This window comes from Schistocerca nitens, chromosome 4 (assembly GCF_023898315.1).
Source record: "Schistocerca nitens isolate TAMUIC-IGC-003100 chromosome 4, iqSchNite1.1, whole genome shotgun sequence".
Lineage (NCBI taxonomy): Eukaryota > Metazoa > Arthropoda > Insecta > Orthoptera > Acrididae > Schistocerca > Schistocerca nitens.
In genome coordinates this window covers 443,059,427-443,079,943 of record NC_064617.1, presented here as the reverse complement: position 1 = coordinate 443,079,943, position 20,517 = coordinate 443,059,427, and the positions used below count along the sequence as shown (strand labels likewise).

General features: G+C 42.0%; 1 protein-coding gene across 1 annotated transcript in view; it reads right to left on the bottom strand.

Annotated features, from left to right (window-relative positions):
* LOC126252364 (peritrophin-48-like) overlaps positions 1–16,297 on the bottom strand; it is a 74,267-nt gene extending 57,970 nt beyond the window's left edge. The window contains exons 1-3 of the mRNA XM_049953256.1: positions 16,218–16,297; positions 10,985–11,333; positions 10,365–10,762 (exon numbers count right to left, since the gene is read on the bottom strand). Coding sequence (XP_049809213.1) covers positions 10,365–10,762; positions 10,985–11,333; positions 16,218–16,242 — 772 coding nt within the window. The 5' untranslated portion in view covers positions 16,243–16,297. The remainder of the gene's footprint in view (positions 1–10,364; positions 10,763–10,984; positions 11,334–16,217) is intronic.
* Between the last annotated feature and the right edge of the window lie 4,220 nt (positions 16,298–20,517).

Here is a 20,517-nt window from a genome sequence, read left to right as displayed (position 1 = left end):
ACAATTGAACAGTGGAAAGACGTTGTGTGGAGTGACGAATCACGGTACACAATGTGGCGATCCGATGGTAGGGTGTGGGTATAGCAAATGCCCGGTGAACGTCATCTGCCAGCGTGTGTAGTGCCAACAGTGAAATTCGGAAGCGGTGGTGTTATGGTGTGGTCGTGTTTTTCATGGAGCGGCCTTGCACCCCTTGTTGTTTTGCGTGGCACTATCACACCACAGTCCTACATTGATGTTTTAAGCAGCTCCTTGCTTCCCACTGTTGAAGAGCAATTCGGGGATGGCGACTGCATCTTTCAACACGATCCGCAGTGATTATGCGACAGTAACATCCCTGTGATGAACTGGCCTGCGCAGAGTCCTGACCTGAACCCTATAGAACACCTCTGGGATGTTTTGGGAGGCCGACTTAGTGCCAGGCGTCACCCACCGATATCGATACCTCTCCTCTATACAGCACTCCGTGAAGAATGGGCTGCCATTCTCCAAGAAAACTTCCAGCACCTGCTTGAACATACGCCTGCGAGAGTGGAAGCTGTTATCAAGGCAAATGGTAGGCCAACACTATATTGAAGTTCAGCATTACCGATGGAGGGCGCCACGAACTTGCATGTAATTTACGTCTAGGTGTCCAGATACTTTTGATCACATAGTTGATACTACACATCACCAACGATTTCGTGATCGGTATGACGGTAAATGCTAATTTCCTATATGTAGAGCTCTAATCAACACAGTTACGAAGAAATATTTGTGGGGCAGACACATATTCGAATATTTGGGCGCCAGAGGCTATTGTGACTTAGATATTACGCATTACATGTACGTCTACATCTACATCTACGTTATTACTCTGCTGTTCACAATTAAGTGTCTGGCAGAGGGTTCAATGAACCACCTACAAGCTGTCTCTCTACCGTTCCACACTCGAACGGCTCGCTGGAAAAACGAGCACTTAAATTTTTCTGTGCGAGCCCTGATTTCTCTTATTGTATAGTGATGATCGTTTATCCCTGTGTAGGTGGGTGCAAGTAGAATGTTTTCGCAATCGGAGGAGAAAACTGCTGATTAAAATTTCATGAGAGGATCCCGTCGCAACGAAAAACGCCTTTGTTTTAATGATTGTTAGTCTAATTCATGTACCACGTCTGTGGCACTATCTCCCCTATTTCGCGATAATACAAAACGAGCCGCCCTTCTTTGAACTTTTTCAAAATCATCCGTCAATCCCACCTGATACAGATCCCACACCGCACAACAGTACTCCAGAATAGGGCGGAAAAGTGTAGTGTAAGCCGTCTCTTTAGTAGATCTGTTGCACCTTCTAAGTGTTCTGCCAATGAATCGCAGTTTCTGGTTGGCTCTACCCACAAAATTATCTATGTGATCGTTCCAATTTAGGGTATCTGTAATTGTAATCCCTAAGTATTTAGTTGAATTTACAGCCTTCATATTTGTATGACTTATCGCGTAATCGAAATTACCGGATTTCTTTTAGTAATCATGTGAATAACATCAAACTTTTCTTTATTCAGAGCCCACTACCACTTTTCCCACCACATAGATTTCTTATCTAAATCATTTTGCAGTTTGTTTTGGTCATCTGATGACTTTACAAGACGGTTAATGACAGCATAATCTGCAAAAAGTCTAAGAGGGCTACTCAGATTGTCTTCTATGTGGTTAATATAGATCAGGAACAATAGGTGGCCTATAATACTTCCTTGGGGATCGTCGGATATTACTTCTGGTTTACTCAATGACTTTCCGTCTATTACTACGAACCTTTCTGACAGGAAATCACAAATCTGGCCGCAAAACTGAGGCGAGACTCCATAGTCACTCAGTTTGGTTAGAAGACGCTTGTGAGGAACGGTGTCGAAAAATTTCTGAAAATCTAAAAATATGGAGTCAATTTGACATCCCGTGTCGATAGCACTCATTACTTCATGAGTGTAAAGAGCCAGTTGTCTTCCGTAGGAACGATATTTTCTGAATCCGTGCTATGTGTCAGTAAATCGTTTTCTCCGAGGTACTTCATAATGCTAGAATACAGTATATGTTCCAAAACCCTACTGCAAATCTACATTAGTGATATGGGCCTGTAATTCAGCGGATTACTCATGTTTCCCGTTTTGGGTATTGGTGTGACTTGAGCAACTTTCCAGTTCTTAGGTACGGAATTTCCTGTGAGCGAGCGGTTGTATATAATTGCTAAATATGGAGCTATTGCATGTGCATACTATGAAATGAACCTGACTGGTATACCATCTGGATCGGAAGCCTTGCCTTTATTAAGTGATTTAAGCTGCTTTGCTACTCCGAGGATATATACGTCTATGTTTCTCATTTTCGCAGTTGTTCTTGATTGCAATTCGTCTTCTTTGGTGAAGGAGTTTCGGAATAACGTGTTTAATAACCCTCCTTTGGTGGCATTGCCATCAGTAACTTCACCGCTGTTACCGCCCAGTGAAGGTATTGATTGCCCCCTGCCACTGGTGTGCTTTATATATGACCAGAATGTCTTTGGGTTTTCAGCCAGATTCCTAGACAGAGTTTCGTTGTGGAAATTAGTGAAAGCATCTCGCACTGAAGTACGCTAATGTGGTGTCACCGCTAGACACCACACTTGCTAGGTGGTAACTTAAATCGGCCGCGGTCCTGTAGTACATGTCGGACCCGCGTGTCGCCACTGTGTATTCGCAAACCTAGCGCCACCACATGGCAGGTCACAAGACACGGACTTGACCTCGCCCCAGTTGTACGGACGACATAGCTTGCGACTAGACCTACCAAGTATTCCTCTCATTTGCCGAGAGACAGATTAAATAGCCTTCAGCTAGTCCATCGCTACTACCTAGCAAGGCGCCATGTGTATCATTGCTAATTGCTTACTACTATGCAAGAGATGTATTTCAACAAGAACAAGACTACATTAAAGTTAAGTATATTAAAATCTCTCTTCTTTTCTTTATAGTTTTTCATCCAGTCTCCTGTTTCAGAATTTACGCCCGTCTGCGTTAGTTTCGCGTGCACCTAGCCACTCATTGTGTCGAGACCTTAGGGAAGCGACACAACAGCTAACATCTGCAAAACTTTAGCAATCTTCGGGATTTTGTGTTCTTTCGCTGCTTCTGCAACAGCGACCTGACCCGTTTTGTGTACCATGGGGTATCAGTACCATCACTTATTAATTTATGTGGTATATATCTCCCAATTTCTGTCGATACTATCTCTTTGAAGTCATTCCACATCTTTTCTACGCTTACGTGATCAGATCGGAAGGAGTGGAGACTGTCTCTTAAAAAGGCGTTAAGAGCATTTTTATCAGCTTTTTTAAGTAGATGTACTTTGGTTTCTTTTTCATGGTTGTGGGTGTTACGGGATTCAGCCTAGCAGCAACTGCCTTGTGGTCGCTAATCCCTGTATTCGTCATGATAATCCCTATTTGTCCTGGATTATTTGTTGCTAAAAGGTCAAGTATGGTTTCGCAACCATTTACGCTTCGAGTGGGCTCATGAACTCTGTTCAAAATAATTTTCTGAGAAAGCATCCAGTACAATTTTGGATGACGCTTTGTGCATGCCGCTGGTTTTAACGTATAATTTTTCCAGCATACCGAGGGTAAATTGAAGTCGCCACCGACTATAATTGTATGAGTAGGCTACCTGTTTGAAATGAGACTCAAGTTTTATTCGAATTGTTCAGCAACTATATCTTCGGAGTCGGGGGGTCGGTAAATGATCCGATTAAAAGTTTAGTCCGATTGTCAAGTATAGTTTCTACCCATACTATTTCGCAGGAACTATCTATCTACTTCAATTTCATTAAAAGGCAAACTACTTCTGACAGGAATAAATACTCCACTGCCAACTGTATTTAATCTATTCTTTCTGAACACTGTTAGATCGTTTGAAAAAAAATTTGGCTCAACTTGTTTCCGGCTTTAGCCAGCTTTCTATACCTATAACTATTTGACCTTCAGTGCTTTCTATCAGGGCTTGGAGCTCTGGTTCTTTCCCAACACAGCTACGACAATTTGCAACTACAACACCGATCGTTTCTACAAGAACTTTACTGTGTTTTACCTGCCCCCTTTTTGACGGACGCCCTTTCTGTGGTTTCCTGAGACACTGTAACCCAGGGGCGGGCAAACGTTGCACGCGGCTCATGAGCACACAGCGGTGCACGTGTGCTGCCTGCGTGCAATCGTCGAACGGAGCAGTGGCGACAGCCGGCAGGTTGCCGCAGTGTAGTTCCAGGCTAAGCTGCGGACGTTGACGCGAAGCGACCACTACGTAGTGAATTTCAGTAACCGGAAAATGCAGAGTGAATCAAGGAAACGGAGATTTGGAGATTTGCTATCTTTTAAAAAGGAATGGGAGAATAATTTTTTCTGTGTGCAAAAACGTGAAAATTGGAAATGTATAATATGTGACAGTATTCTCGCTGGTCAGCGTAAGTTTAATACGCCATTATAATAAATTTCAGTATGTTGCCGTTCTTAGTGCAATAAAAGAGGAATTTCCCAAGCGATTTGGGGATATATTTTACTTATCCCAAGGCTTTGAATAGACAATCTGCTGTTTCTGTAGATTTCATCCCAGTTTGCAAATGGAATTAATAGGTCTACAGCGTAATTCTCGTCTGAGAGACAGGTTCCTTTTGGCAAGACGTGTGATAGATTTTTATCACGACTTTCCACACCAAGTTTCCTCGTCTCCATCGTGAAGCCGCGAAGATAATGTCAATGTTTGGCTCGACATACGTTTGTGAGAGATTTTTTTCTGTTATGAAAATTAATAAGTCTCGGTTAAGAGCAAACATCAGTAATGAAAATTTGCGTAACTGTTTGCGTTTGTCTGTATGTAGAAATTTTATTCCAGACATTAAACGTATTGTAAACTCCACCTGTGATAATTAAATAAAACGTATCGTAGGTAATAGGTACTCTTTCAAACGATGATTACTTTCAAGCACTTTTACTACCCTTATTCCTTCATTCAATAAAGCAGGCCAGGAAACAAAACGCATTACAGAGGAAGAAGCGCAGAGACGGTATGGTGGGGAGGGGAGAGAAGCGGGTGGCCAGCTTGCCCCTGTGTGCACGCAGAACACCTGTTAACTGCACACGTGCATGTGCACCGCACACGTGCAGAATTCCTGCCCGCCCCTGCTGTAACCTAAAAAACCGCCCACTCTCTTCCACACAGCCCCCGCTATCCGTGTAGCCGCTTCCTGTGTGTAGTGGACTCCTGACCTTTTAAGCGGAACGCGTAAACCCACCACCAGATGGCGCAAGTCAAGAAATCTGCAGGCTACACGGTCACAGAACCGCCTGAGCTTCTGATTCAGACCCTCTGCTCGGCTCTGCACTGAAGGACCACAAACGGTTGTGTCAACGATGCTGCAGATGGTGAGCTCCGCCTTAATCTCGCAAGGAAGACTACCAGTCTTCACCGTTTCCGCTAGCCGCCCGAAACCAGAAAGAATCTCCTCCGATACAAAGCGACACACGTCGTTGGTACCGACATGCTCTACCACCAGCAGTTGGCTGCACCTTGTACTCTTCATGGCATCCGGAGGCAACCTTTCCGCATCCGGAATGACTCCCCCCGGTGTGCACACGGAGAGCACACTGGCTTCCTTCCCCGCCTGGGCAGCCTTGGTAGGAATTAAAGTTTGTTTAAAGGAAGATGTCAGCACTACCTTAAAAGCATGGAATGCTGCCAAAGCCTCTCATTTCCTGTGTCATTGCCTTGCATTAAAGATAGCAAATTGTCCATAGTTCGGAGTAAAACTCGCAGATGTAGATACAAGTGCTATGAGAGTTGTGTAACTAACTTAAAGTTAAGCCAGATTTCTTTTACGGAATGAATGTGATAATCGGAGGCTATTGCATCGCATTAAATCAAAGTTTGCGGTTACTGGTACTGAAAAAATTAAACACGTTTTAATATGTATAGCACAGTGGCCCAGTCAAGTGTATTTCCAAGCCGGCCGCTGGTGGCCGAGCCGTTCTGGCGCTACAGTCTGGAACCGCGCGACCGCTACGGTCGCAGGTTCGAATCCTGCCTCGGGTATGGATGTGTGTGTTGTCCTTAGGTTAGTTAGGTTTAAGTAGTTCTAAGTTCTAGGGGACTTATGACCTCAGCAGTTGAGTCCCATAGTGCTCAGAGCCATTTGAACCATTTTTTTTGTATTTCCAAATAAATTACAGAGGGGAGCTACAGTTAAATCTATACAGTATGGAGCGACTGAAGGAGAGCTGCGCGGCTCGTATTAGTGGTGTGGTCCGTAACTTAAACCCAGCAGCGGCCTGTGCCATAAATCGAGAGATTTTATATTATTTCCCATAGCAGGAACCATATCACAATAGGAACTGAAGTTACATCATTAAAGATTCTAATAATGGCGTTCTAATTTCTGATCTAGAGATGAGACAGAGGACTCAGTGATGAAGGTAGTGGAATTGCATCCAGAAAGAGCAGATTCAAACCCTCGTCCAGCAACCGGATTCTTATTTTCAAAAGTTTCACAAAATTCATAGACACAAGTGACGGATATGTTTCGATTTCCTTTCTCTTCCTTCCTCAATCTGAGGTTTATCCTCCGTAACTAAAGACTTCGCCAACCGTGGAATATTACATCTTCTAACCTACCTTGCTTCGGTTTTGAGCCTCTAATATTACGCATTCTCCAGTTAACACGCTAAATATTATGATTTTGTCGAAAGTGTTTATGATGTTCAGAAAGGTGCTGTGGATTGCATTTTTCCAGTTAGACAAGCATGTGTATGGCGAAAGTCTCTTTCATCCACCCTCATCTCATGGTAACACATAACGCATCGTGTCTCTCAAACAAGCTGTAGTCGATGATGGATCAAAAACCTCGCTTGTAAGCAGGTTCTACTAGTTGGACACACTGAAGGCTTATGAGAAAAATGTCAAATAACTATCACTTAGCTACGTTACGTTAAACATGTAATTTTCGGATAGCTTTATTTGTGCACATAAATTATAAAAGACAGCATAAAAAGATATTTTTACTCAAGATATTCATCTGTAGAGCCATCGTCCCTTAGTTTGATCGTTGGAATATTAAAAGTCCATGTACACTCTATTTAACAGCAGCCGTTTTCAGCTGCCTTTACAGAAGACTCCATATCAGAAAGCAACCGTTATCGCATGTGATATTTAGCAGATTTCAGAAATGAGAAGTATGTGCAGTGTCCTGTGGTCACAGGATTTGTTGCAGTATCACAAATAATCTTACAGACGCCATTATGTTGTGTGGCATCGTGGTGTTAGGTAAATAATGTAAATAGCGTTTTACACTCCAATTGCGAATAGACAACGAACGCAATAGACTCAAAGGTAAGAGCGATTCTTAATGACCCTCAAGTGCTTTATGCAGCTGACTGAAAACGTGGAGAGGAGCAGTTTGCATAACGTAATCTGATCGTGAAGTCGGCATAACTGTTATAACATGCTGTGTCAAGGATGCAACCATCTTCGTTAATACTCGTCAACAGTTCTGCCGTGCTCTTAAAATATATTCTCGTGAATACCTTTTGAAAATAACTCATATTAGTTAGAGACAAACGAATAGATAGTAATTACAATACTTAGTACGTTTACATTCCGCAACAACTGTTTGTAGCTGAATATCCTTCCAATTAAATATCTGTCAGTTCGCATCAGAAAGTTCGAGACAAAGATACTCTGTCTCATATGCATTATTTTTCCCTCGACACGTTAGGAAAACACACGCACTATTCATTCAGACAGTCCTTTGCCAATGTGGAATTCCTGCAGGAACTTAACAGTCACATACGCAGCTTAAAATTCTTAGACTGTTGCATGTATTATTTCGGCTGATTAGTGTTTCGTAGATCTAGTGTCAGGAAGATTGTAACATCGTGGACAGTTGTTTATAGAACACAGAAACTAGAGCTACGATCGTTTATCACATTGCACTTTCTCCATTTCTGGAATGTCGATGACAATGGAGCACTGGTTGCACTAACATGTGAAGTTATTGAAGTAGATTTGAAAGGAACGTTGGAATGAGTGAAAAGTGGTACAGATATCGAATGAAGGGTCGTGATATCCAGTAGGACTCTTAAGACTAGTTCCTCTGGCATTGGGTTTGGAAATTGTACTATGTGTTGGACACGAGGGATTGACGGTAGAATGGATCCCTTGAAGATGCCTGGGGTTGGGCGCAATGTATAGGATTTAATGTTATACCCACTGATGGGTTGGAAAGTTTTTATACAACATAGCACGTCAGTCAATTTAGAGACTCGTAAATACTCTCGACAACTTTAATAAAATATCAACAATGATGGGAACTGGCGACAAGTGTAGAGAATAATTCGTAAGTTTCTAAACCTGTTTAATATTACAAGCGGACAAAGTGTCTGAAATAGCAGGTACATAACCATAAAATGGTTTTGGTCACTGACGCACAAGAGTTTCTTCACTGCCGTGAAGACCATTCTTTATTCTATAAGAAACGATAATAAAGTTTCCATTTGAGAGCGTTGCTGCAGCGTGTATGCAACACATAGGCTAGGGATTACTGTGACTTTCGTGTCTTTACGACTTACGTGCAATAAATGTGGAAATGTGATCTATTGCGACGTTGTTATCGAATACGTCGAAACGAGACCAAAATGCTTTTATCATCTGTTGGCTGCCGAAAGGCAAACATCGGTAGAAATCCATTGGAGACTGAGGAATGTGTCTGGGACAACACGTCTGTCCAAAATCCCTTCTGTGGACTGTTGCGCAAAGTTCCGTGCTGCTGCTTCACTATATCCACATCCCCATATCGTAAATGTCGTAACGCAGAAGTTTTGTTCGTGCAGCAGGAAGGGATATCTTCAATCTGGTGCGTCTATGGGATGATTACCTAAACGCTCACGGCGGTTTTGCCTGCTTCTGGAAAGTGCTGCCTTCGAACAGAAAACTTTTGTCGCCCCTTATAGAATACTGGTTTTTGAAACTGCTAAATGACGCATAGTTCATTGAGACATGAAAGTCATGACAAAAAACTCTGATATTAGTAGTAAGTAATGGAGTGTTTCAGTACTGTAGGCTACGTTCAAAAGAAGGTTATATTTATTCTTCTTTTATTCTGTGCATTAGAGCCTGATGTAGGGACTTTGCATATTTATGTCAAGTGTTATGCATTGATGATATTTATTAACTTACGTAGTTCTGTTTTCTCACATGCTCTTATAAACAAGCTTATATTTTCAAATATTGCGGATAACGCCCTATGCCATACATAAGACGGTTGCCAAATGTGATATATGTGTCTACAGCTCAGACAAATACTGCATGTGCACTATATTCAATTAGGTTTCATTTAACAGCAGCGCAGGAATGAATGCAAAGTACCGTTGACCGACGTTCACTGGACCGTAGTGTGGACAATAAAGATCATACGAAACCTGAGGAGAACGGAGTTGAGAAATGACTGACACAATCTTGTTTCGATGGTTTTACGCTATCCAGGATTGTTGTAGTGGTATGTATAAGAGATTAAACAATCATTTTCCAAAATAGATCCAAACTTTAATTTATAGTCACAATACAAAATAAATATACAGAGACTACATTAGGTCACTCTGCTCGTAAAATTTAGATTTCATTACATTATGAGTCAAGACGTTACTCCACTACTCCGGTAACTGCAAATAATGTATGGGGGTTGCTGTCATCAATTATTAAACAATCAGTTATCTGTGTTGCAAGGATAGTTAGTTTCCAAGTCGCATTTCTTGAGATTAGGATTCCACACAAGATCTCCTTCACAATTGCCATCCTTCACTCTACCATTTAGACATTCCCAGTATTTGTGGCAGTTAGCGTCATTGGGGAAAAACATAACAACGCCTAACAAATGCGGGCGAACTGGAGGACAAACAAACACCTCATCTCGCAGGGAACTACGTTCCTTCTTGTCATAGGGACAGTCATAGTTGTAAGGCCAATCACAGACCTGTAAGTCATTGTTCCATATGAGACCATTAGGACAAGACGCGTTTCTCAAAAGTCCATTGTCACATTCCCAATACAAGGTGCAGTCTTCCTCATTGGGGTAGAACGTAACGTTGAAAATCTCACCAGGGGATGGCTGCGGACAGTCTGGAGTGGCATCTGAAAGGACAATAAGTCCCTTCTTGTCATAGGGACAGTCATAGTTGTAAGGCCAATCACAGGCCTGTAAGTCGTTGTTCCATATGAGACCATTAGGACAAGATCCATTTCTCAAAAGTCCATTGTCACATTCCCAATACAAGGTGCAGTCTTCCTCATTGGGGTAGAACGTAACGTTGAAAATCTCACCTGGGGATGGCTGCGGACAGTCTGGAGTGGCATCTGAAAGGATAATAAGTCCCTTCTTGTCGTAGGGACAGTCATAGTTGTAAGGCCAATCACAGACCTGTAAGTCGTTGTTCCATATGAGACCATTAGGACAAGATCCATTTCTCAAAAGTCCATTGTCACATTCCCAATACAAGGTGCAGTCTTCCTCATTGGGGTAGAACGTAACGTTGAAAATCTCACCAGGGGATGGCTGCGGACAGTCTGGAGTGGCATCTGAAAGGACAATAAGTCCCTTCTTGTCATAGGGACAGTCATAGTTGTAAGGCCAATCACAGGCCTGTAAGTCGTTGTTCCATATGAGACCATTAGGACAAGATCCATTTCTCAAAAGTCCATTGTCACATTCCCAATACAAGGTGCAGTCTTCCTCATTGGGGTAGAACGTAACGTTGAAAATCTCACCTGGGGATGGCTGCGGACAGTCTGGAGTGGCATCTGAAAGGATAATAAGTCCCTTCTTATCATAGGGACAGTCATAGTTGTAAGGCCAATCGCAGGCCTGTAAGTCGTTGTTCCATATGAGACCATTAGGACAAGATCCATTTCTCAAAAGTCCATTATCACATTCCCAATACAAGGTGCAGTCTTCCTCATTGGGGTAGAAAGTAACGTTGAAAATCTCACCTGGGGATGGCTGAGGACAGTCTATGACGTCAATAGGTAGTTTCCTATCATAAGGACAATCGTAATTATACGGCCAGTCACAAGAGTCCACATTGGGATTCCAAATCAAGCCATCAGTACACGATCCGTTATAAAGGTTTCCGTTGTCACACTCCCAGTACTTGGTGCAGTCGTCTTCATTTGGGTAGAAGGTAATGTTGAGTATCACGCCCGGGATCCGCTCTGGACAAACCGGCGGGTCAGCCAGTGACTGCTGGTGGGAACCCACAGCCGCTGCCACCAGAACCAGAAGCACCGCTAAGCCTGCAAAAATGGAGAATTATTCGCTTTAATACTAGTGTGCAAATTAAAGATTGTGAAGTAACAAATGCATTTGAATTCTGTAATATATAACTGACATCGGCCTTGTCTTGCTGTAATGTATCTTAACTAAATCTACTTTCCTCTTTTTATTGATGTGTTTCACCATGATTTCTTAGTTCACTCATTTCGGCTTGGAGTGTTGTGCAGTATCATTTAATTTTCTTTGAACTGTGCGGCTTATTTCTCCAAACTGTTCCCTAGTAATACTCCGCTGTAAATACATAAAAATCTATAACTTTAAATTGTAAGGAAACAGTTTGTGATCAGTCCTTTTGTTTCCTTTTACGGCATGATTTACTGTTTATGCAGAGCTACTCTGAAAGTAAGGAACGATCGATCACTAAATGATAACCACACAGAAAATCCGGTTATGTTCCCACCATATGTGCTGGGCAGTGTTTCTAGCATACCCATGAATAGCGCCACGTCGCTTTTCCTAGTCCCGACGCTCAATGAGCGCTTAAAAATTTCTAGAAATTAGTGTCTACCGCCAAGTATGGGTGCATGCCGTGAGACTTCTCCTCATTGCATGCAACACCACATAGAGTAACTGTCATGCATTTCCTTCCTCATGATAGTTCTCGGCCGTACACTCCAGGCACAGTGAGGATGCTCTTGCAGTGTTTTTGACGGGAAGTGTTTGATCACTCACCATACAGCCCGTACTTTCCTGCTCTGATTTTCAGCTTTGCTCAAATGAACCGCTGGCTAAAGGCAACATTTTGGGACGGACAACCAGCTGTAGCACAGCGTAGAATACTGTCGGAAAGCACAGGAGGCGGTCTTCTACGGTGAGCGTATTGGAAAGTTGGCACAACGCAACGACAGATATCTAAGTCGGAGGGGCGACGACATAGAAAAGTTTCAATTAAAATAGTTTTCATTTTCACAGTGGTTTACATTTCGTGATCGGTAATTGCTTACTTTCAGGATATCCCTCGCAGTCTGATTTTGATAGGCAATCAACAATATATGATTTATTAACTGCTTAACGCATTTTCATACTGTAATGTCCTATCAGATGAATGTCGTATGTACTGGGTCTTTCTTAAATTTTGTGTAATTTTGTTATACTCGCGTTATATTTTAAGCGTTAGTGTAGATTAACTTTGGAGAAAAAGGTCTTCGCTTAACCATGTTTTTATGTGAGACTGGTTCACAGGCTAAAAAGCGAACACTGTTTGGCAGGTATACCACACTTGCCGCTAAAGCAAAAGAGCGAGGTGGCGTGATGATTGAGACACTGGCCTTACGTTTTATAGAAGCGGGAATGAAGTGTCTCTCCTGCCACTAAGGTAATTTTTCGTCTGTTTTAAGTGAATCTCACGACAACTCCTTTTCAATGGTCATAGCTGCTCTTCTTCCCTACGCCTCTCCTATCCGATGATGAAGTTTGTTTCCGATAAACGTTAAGTGCCGCCTGGAGGCAAAGCTTGAAATTTTAACCTTTCTTAATCTGGCTTGCGTTCACGGCACGTTTGTTGTTCACCTTTGTGTTCTCATACTAGTGTCCTGCGCCTTTACACCAGCGGTGATTGTCTATAATCTGTGACATAAGTGAGATTAACATTTTTATATGCTAACTTCAGCTTGAAAGAGGAGGTGAGAATGTGCTAAAATAAGGTAAAAAAGGAGAAATAATGGTAATTCCCTCAACTAATACAACTAGTTCTCTTTCTCTTATTCTGGTTTACTGAATTAGAAACATGTAGAACAAGATGTCACTTATCATCCGTGGAAGCATTGCCCTTCAGAATATTAAACTAGCCTATATTTTAAAAAAAAATGTCTGTTTCTAGTAGGAGATTTCTGAGCCAGAACGAAAAGTCAGGCACTGAACTCTATCGGTTTGGTGGAAATCTAGTAATACAGTACAATTGTTTACTGACGAACGTATATTCAAGAACAGTAGGCTGTTGATTCTCGGGAAATTAAAAGGACAGAATGAAATGCGCTCTTGTCATTTGTATTGTCGCAGGCTGATAGAAAGAGGATTTGTCTTACACACAGTTATTTTCCATTGTTGCAGCTGTTTTTTCAGTCCGGCATTTACTGAAAGACATTGGCTTGCTCTTCACGTGTTCGCCTGCAAATTCGGGAGACGTTAATAAGGTTAAATATTTTATGCTGATTCGAAACCATATACAAATGGAAATGAAACTACCAAGTCATTTCTCTTATAAACAACAAAAGGCATTCACAAAAATTAGGGAGAAGCTACAATAAAAGAAAAAAATGTAAGAAAGGGGGTTATGGACTTAGGTGCGCACCTGAAATTACTAAACCTGGTCATAAGATTTAATGTACCTATAGTCCAGACTACGAAGGATGTGAAACAGTATCAAAAGTTGTAAATCTCATCGTGTGTTTAATAACAATGAATAAGAATTTCTTAAAGAGGAAACATTTTTATTCTGACCATTCATAGCTCTTATACGTTCGAAGACATATAGTTAACACAGTTTTTTATAGTCACTTTTATATCTGTGGAAACAACGCTGCTTAATTTATGAGTTGCACAAATTTGTTAATGCATCGAAACTATCAAGAAATCGTCAGTTTCCAAGCAAATTTCACAAGGGCTGTGCGTAAGCAGTACTACAGGTATGCAAGCAACTTGTATTATTTAGAGGTTGCGTTGTTTCAAAAGGAAGGATACATGGCCCACGCCCCTAGATGTACCATCTGCATTATGAGAGATACATGACCAAGCTAGCTGACTGCTTTATTTGTAAACATGATGTTAATTGACCAGATTGCGGGACGTGGTTGGGGCAGAGATTGACAGCTATGGCGCCAGAACGTCGGGAACAATTTTCGGCGGACACCAGGATAAAACATCAGATAGGAACATGAACCGTATTCGCAGTTGCAAATATGAACAACCACCAGCTGTATAATGGAATGACGACAATGACAATCTGTGTTGATTTCTGGCTCGAATCCTGATTTCTCACATATAGCTTACAGTCACCTTACCATTTAGCTATACCAGCACGACTCATGGATAGACCCAAACTTCCATATGACGTCAACAACTTGCGCACAACCTGCACTCGTACATCCATTATATATATACCCCAACAGGGGGGACATTTTACGTGAAAGTAGCTTTCCAATTATCGGCGGATAATAGCACGATATAGGAGTGCCTATACACGTCCGAAGGAACTTTACATCGTAAATCAGAATAACACAGGCACTACAATATCGTGTCGCATCACAGAGGTATTCGGTTGGAAAAAGTCGTTGCAAGATGTACAGAAACTTTCTCCCACCCACCACTTATAGAGGTGAGAGACTTTGAAACCAATGGCATAACCCTGGGAACGGAACATGGTGGGAAATCGCGAAGGACAATGAATGTTTTGGTTTAATATATAGAAACGAAGTTCCATCTAACATACGATAAGCAGTTTCAGTTCTCTTTGCAGATGAGTTTTGAACTTATATGGGTGAGTACTGATAGTTATTCATACCGAGCCGTTCTCGAACTGAATGAAAATGAGCTGATGAATTAACGTAGCAATAAGTAGCACCGCATACACATAGATGGTGTTGTGTACGGAATGATCTGATTACGCATCACAGATCGATACAACATTGTGAGGTAACAGCTGTTTGTGCGGTTCATAATTCGAGAGATTCATTGGAGACACAGTATGGTGATTGCAACTCATGAGAAAGAGCCTGAGCGGGTTAAGATTTTCAGGAAATTCACTAGGCCTCATCAGATGGTCCAGTAGGGAAGGAACTCTTCCCGAAAGGGCACCACTCGCCTTCAATTTGAAACCCAGCGCTGAGGTTGTGAGTAAACTAATAAGGTACCTAATAAAAAGAAGGGAAATCCAAAGCCGCAGACTGAACAAAATCCTATTTAGCCGCAGTTCAAGTGCACAGATCGCAGGTTAATCTGGTACTAGTACCCAAAAGTGGTCATTGTGACAACAATTGGCGTGAATGAATGTGAAAGAAAATTTGTGCAGAAACCGAGCGAGAAAAATGTGGAAAAATTGTCATTTGTTGGCATATTAAATATATTAGTATACTGAAAGTCATTTGGAGAGATGAAGTTGAAATATGGAATGTATTAGAAAGTGAGCTGGGAAAGTATATCGAAAACCGTATCCAGAGTAAAAGCAGGTTTGCAATACGAATCAATGATAGGAATTAAAGCTCTCTTCTGTTTGAATTGCTGAGAGGTTAGTAAGTTAAACTACCTACGGCGTTCATAAACTAAAATAATACGTTCCCGTGCTTCGTAGCAACGTGATGGCAAACGACGAAGAACTAAATGTAAATACAAATATAAACCTTACAATTTATGGTATTTTCAAGTAACCTTATATAATAAAGCTCGCTTTATCATCTCTCATAAACGTTAAGATTTCTGGTATGAGCAGCTATCACAAATATTATGAAAATGATAAAGTATGATGTATCGCTAGCAGAAGTGTGTAGCCAACTACACCTTTTCGACTCAGGAATATTAATGCAAAAACTTTAAACTACCGGCCTGCAAGATTTTTTTTTGGTGCACTAAAATGATCTTTATACAGCTGCCGTTGCGGGAGTTGTGTTTATCTTTGACAACTGTCGAAAGGCGAAGTATGGAACAGCAGAACCTATAATGGGTAAAATGCTTATAATATTATATATCTGAAGCAGACATTGGACTTCAGTGTAGTAGTCTATGGAGCTAAGGCATCGGAGCAATAATGTCACAATTTTACTCATAAAACCCAAGTATCTGAAATTAAGGAAGAAACCGTGAGAAGATATCGTGCAGGAAAATCTCACAAAGCAATGGTGTTATTGACTCACCTGTCATTGTACCTAGAGTTGCCATTGCAGTCAACGCCTCAGTGGCACACTACTTTAGTGTCCAAGGTGCCACATCTTTTATATTCGACATCGCGTACGTCAGACCTCCAAAATCTGTTACAGATAACGCTTTATCTAAAGAGATTCAGTGACTCTTCAGGTAACCAATACTCATTCACGGTCAGTGATTGCGTGTTGTAGAACATCGATTTAGATAAGAGATAAGAATGCTTTTACGCCCGTATAATGATAAAAAAGTTTCATTAGAAAGAAATGCTACGATTTCGGTGAGTAACACATTCTAATTAATTCTAGGTTGATGAATTTGTGTCTTCTCTGTTACTACGCAAGGTAGCTCAATGGAGAAGACAAAGCGTATAAGATACTTGGCTTCTATCCCAAATTAGAATTTCCAAGAGCGACCTCAATAAGTGTAGGTGAATGTTGGGATGCCTCTTCAGCTTACTGGCGTTTCTTCAATGACTTTCCACTGTATTTAATGACCTCGCTATTTTCGATACAACCTTGTTTACTAACTTTATCTGCCCGAGAACACAAACATATGAGGGTCGCTGAATATTATTGAACAGCTACTTCACACCTTGGATACTATTGCTTTCTTTGACTCAGTAAAGACTGAAGTCACTCTGAAATAAGAGATGACGTACATAAACTAAGAAATGACTCGTAGGAGGAAGTGCGAGTGCCATAGAGCGCAAAAAGACTAACTACATCAAGTACAGTACCATACCTAATGTATTAGACTAATAGTTCACTGTAATAACGGTAAACGGGATGGAGTTTCACGCAAATAAAAATAACCGGAGGCTACTCCTGTGTATTAGAAAATATGGAGTGTAGTAGATGAACTGTTTGTAAGGTTGAGGAAGTATCTGAACGTGAGGTACGTTTCAAACTTTAAAAAAAAATTGTTAATAAGCATTCTATAACGTTACGCAGAGAAAGACTATAAAAACTTAAAGACTATCACAATTCACAATTGCCTACTAAGATAGTTAATGTAATACAAATGGCCCTACTCGCGATTGGTACTGTAGTGAAACTGAAACTTTTGTTACGGTAGAAGGGTTCAAATGCTGTTAACAAGCGAAACAGGAGGTATGATAAATTAGACTACGCAACAGTTACGTGTTGTTCACCCTTCTTCCTCCAGAGGAACATCTTTGTTAAGTTACAATCCTCCAAACTAATCATAGACTTTGTTTTATCGTAAGTACGGTTATGGACCACATGTGACGTGCCCAAATCAACTCCATCCTAAAGTCTAGACTCGCTCTCAACTACAATTTCATTGACGCCGAAGTTATCTAAACTTGCTTTTACTACTCTTTCACTGTCCATTTCATGCATGCATAAAATACTTCTTCATATGAAACATCGTGATCCTTCCAATACACCACTCTCCTCTAGAGGCTCCATCGTACACATCAAGTTAACCAGTAGTTCAGGTACTACCCCGTACACAGAGTAGGTTCCTGGTGCCATCTGTCACTGTATCATGAGAATTAAGGCTTAGTGATTTTGTTCACAGTTTGACTGGTTTGTCCCTTAACTTAGCCGAACCCTGCGACAGCGTTTCTCAGGAGACAGGTTCCCCGAGTTGGAACACTGGCCACCGCTCGTCGCTGTAGGTAATTTCGGCATGGTGCTTAAACAGAAGATCTAACCTCAGTATTGTGCAGTGACCTTCGCTTATATGAGGCACCACTTCCTTGCACACTTGAAATCGTTCCACACCAACTTGACATCTAGTATTGCTGATTCCAGTGACTTCATATCACTATTTCTAACCCCAAGCATACTGTAGTATGGTCGATTTAACCGTCTCCTTCCTACGGGGTCCAGCTTTACCACTGACACAAGCACCCCTGTGGGCAAACGACTTTATGCTTCTTACCACTTGAGACTCCTTCTACGTTTTTACAGTACTGAAATGACTCCCCGTTTGCGTTTAACGCATGAAAATTCACTTCTTGTCCATTCTGCCCCTTGCATTTACTATTCCATTTTTGGGACCCAAACTCACCACACTTGTCACATCGTGACTGATGACACTGCTTCTGGCCGGGTCCTGCTTTTCCAAACCTATAACTCCTTATGTCTGTAGATAAAACAACTCGCCTATTGTGCACCCTTTATTCCTATATACATTGCCTCCTGCTCCGTAACTATTCTAATAGAAGCATTGAAGTCTTTTGGGGGTTCCTATCCGAACTCTGCTATGAGCATCACGTGGTAGGCCTCTCAGGACAGCAGCTAGAGGCCTTTCCAGCGCTTCGTAGAGGATTAACTTATTCGCTTCATCACTTTTCATTTATTCGTAAGTATATCTATTGACTTTTGTTATCCACCCACTGACATTTTGTGCTTCTCTGACATTCCACTCAACTGCCCTCGGAAAAACTTCGTAGTATTATGTTTGCTATGGAGTTACTTGAGCCCTTGTCCAAACGGCTCTGCCGTCAGAGCTTTCTTCAACTTCTAATAAAACCTAAAAATGCTCTTGCCTTCCCCATCAATTATAAATTAGTGATCAGTAATAGCAGATCATCTGATCGAAATGCGCTCTTTGCTACTGCCCCCGCAGTTGGCTCTCTAGAAAAGAGAGTAACCAGGATAGCAGCCGCTATGGAGTAGCCCCACCATTTGTCATAGCATCTGCCTGCCTGTGCATCTCTACCTTAGCTGCCCATAGTTGCTATACGTGGTTTATTATCAGCTGAATCGCTTTCCTACCCGGAAACACCCTCTGTCCTAGACTCTGTAGAGCTTTTATCCCCAATACATATCCAAGTATAATAAAGCAACAACACGAAGCCACACCCTCTTACAGATGTAGAATTCCAGCTTACATCTTACTTCTAGCCATGACGTACTTCGAATCGGTAGACTGTCTAGCAGTATGGCTGTAATGGTGGCATATAAAACACATCACTGATACCGACTCAGCACAAGGTTCACTCTGCCCTAACAAGTTGCACTGGTTGCTGATATTGCTCCCTAAAATTGCCACAATATTGTGCCGAATCCACCGTTTCCTCCAGCTTCGTAAGTACTACTCTCAACTTAATTCGACAGTCCTATCTAGAACGCATCCTTTGTAGAAGAATTAGCAGAAGAAAACAGAGCAGCCTGTCCCCTCACCACATTTTAACTCTCGATGCTAAGCACTGCAGCTGCCTTGTGATGCTGGGTCCGACTGCCAATGTCCGTATCAGATATGCATCAAAATGTAAGGGCCTGGGCCGGCTGACCTCTATTGCGGCAGAGTTGAGCTGAGACAGTGATTTTAAGTCAAAAATTTGACCAGTTGTAGCTCAAGAGAACATCATTAACAATGACCCATTTTATCAGAAAACAGGCTGCAGCAGTCTTGTCTGTGGTTCCACAGTAGCTACGCCCCCTCAGCGTGTAGAGACTGTGCGGAACCCGTGGTTCTGGGAGAACGGGCGGCAGCGACTGGGTGGTCGCTGGAATGGTCGCAGAAACACATGTACCCTCTCATTGTGACTCTACAGCTCAGGACAACACGCATCTGCAGATGTAGAAGCCCGTACTGATTCTTGAAGAGGAAGACAGTCCCCAGTGATGGATTGTCCACCTTCGTAAACGCAGGCGTACAGTGTCAGTTTGCCTGCTGGAATATAAGCAGATTGGCCGCTGCATCACTCCGTTCACAAACGATTACCTTGCAGCATGAAAGAGCACCTACATGTGAAAGGAGTCTGAAAGTGGTCAATCAGCTGGAAAGCGTCAAGACCCTGGGAGTGGACTCAGAACCCGATGTAGTCCCGTCTGTGGTGTAGCCTAAATCTTGAGCTGGAAGCTTGAGAAAGCATGTCACTTCGTCTCCTGATGTGGAGCACATGTCATTGTTGGTACTGCTAGACTGTAATGACTCTATTTGAAAATGGTGAATATTTACACTACTGACCATTAAAATTGCTACACCACGAAAATGACGTGCTACAGAGGCGAAATTTAACCGACAGGAAGAAGATACTGTGATATGCAAATGATTAGTTTTTCAGAGCGGTGGCGACACCTACAACGTGCTGACATGAGAAAAGTTTCCAACCGATTTCTCACACACAAACAGCAGTGAACCGCGTTGCCTGGTGAAACGTTGTTGTGATGCCTCGTGTAAGGTGGAGATATGCGTACCATCACGTTTCCGACTTTGATAAAGGTCCAATTGTAGCCTATCGCAATTCCGGTTTATCGTATCGGATCGTGCAGCCACGTCTCGATCTCTGAGTCAACATATGAGTACGTTTGC